The sequence below is a fragment of the Miscanthus floridulus genome, chromosome 8, assembly GCF_019320115.1.
Source record: "Miscanthus floridulus cultivar M001 chromosome 8, ASM1932011v1, whole genome shotgun sequence".
Taxonomy (NCBI): domain Eukaryota; kingdom Viridiplantae; phylum Streptophyta; class Magnoliopsida; order Poales; family Poaceae; genus Miscanthus; species Miscanthus floridulus.
This window is the reverse complement of record NC_089587.1, coordinates 13,745,660-13,746,706: the sequence shown is the minus strand read 5'-3', so window position 1 is coordinate 13,746,706 and position 1,047 is coordinate 13,745,660. Positions and strand designations below refer to the sequence as shown.

The 1,047-nt window shown below is 52.7% G+C and overlaps 1 protein-coding gene across 1 annotated transcript; it reads right to left on the bottom strand.

Annotated features, from left to right (window-relative positions):
- Window positions 1-278: 278 nt before the first annotated feature.
- LOC136471158 (uncharacterized) lies at window positions 279-1,047 on the bottom strand. The gene has a single exon (XM_066468887.1). The coding sequence runs from the start codon at window positions 928-930 to the stop codon at window positions 595-597; it is 336 nt and encodes a 111-aa protein (XP_066324984.1). The 5' UTR covers window positions 931-1,047; the 3' UTR covers window positions 279-594.

The window sequence follows — 1,047 nt, the reverse complement described above, 5'->3', positions numbered from 1 at the left end:
ATTATGAGCTCGTTTGGTTGGGTTCACGGAGGCTCCGGCTCCCTTGCTCGGCTGTTGCTGCACTGTATGAGCTTTGGCTCCTCATCAATAGCATATAACAGGAGACGCCAAAGCCAGCATTTTGGGCTCTGCCGGCTCCTCCACGATACCGCTACAGCCGACGCCGGACGAAGCCCCTCCAAACGACCAAACATGGTCTAACAAGCAGATTATTGTATCTTTCCAAACAATTTTCTTCATAGCTTACTGACCTGCTTTGCCAGATGGCACCCATAAAATTCTAAAGTTGTATTTACTTTTAATTTACCTAAAGTTTATTTTTAAACACAATACAAACATAAAATTCTTACATGCACGGATGCACACCCAACCATATCAATATGTGCGTGCATTATTCTACTCCTATGACCACCTTTAAGGACAGCTTCAACATCCGGAAGGAGGTGCATAGAGAATCTTTGAGGTGCTAGCACTTTGCTAAATTATCGTGCATGAGCGCACGTGTGGAAGTGGTACAAATTAAAATGATACTTCTCCCAAACAAGCTAGCTCACTGGCTCACTGCTAGCTAGATGTTCGATCCCTCTTGTCTCTTCAAGCTCCGACCTTGTGCAACTCCTGCGCATGCACGGCTCGCCGGTGGCTGGCATGGCAGCCGTGGGCGTCGGAGAAGTACTTGCCGAGATACCTCGTCATGAACCCGCCCGCGCGCTCCCGCGGCTGCGGCGGCGTCGGCATCCTCTTGAGCGACCACGCCGCCGCGAAGCCGTAGTCCGAAGGTGACCCGCACGCCACCAGCTGCTCGGCGATGGTATCCTCGGCGATGGTGTCCAGGCACCACGGCACCTTCCTCCGCCGCATGACCGACACCACCGGCGGCGGCGCCACCTCCGTCATGAACCTCGCCGCCGCCACCTGCGCCTTCGCCATGATCGACGAGATGACAAACACACACAACAAGTCGGTAGTATCTCTACTCGCTCCAGTGTTGTTGTGTATGTATACGTCTTGTCAATTGCACGATGTGTTGTGAGCAGTGCTTGGCGA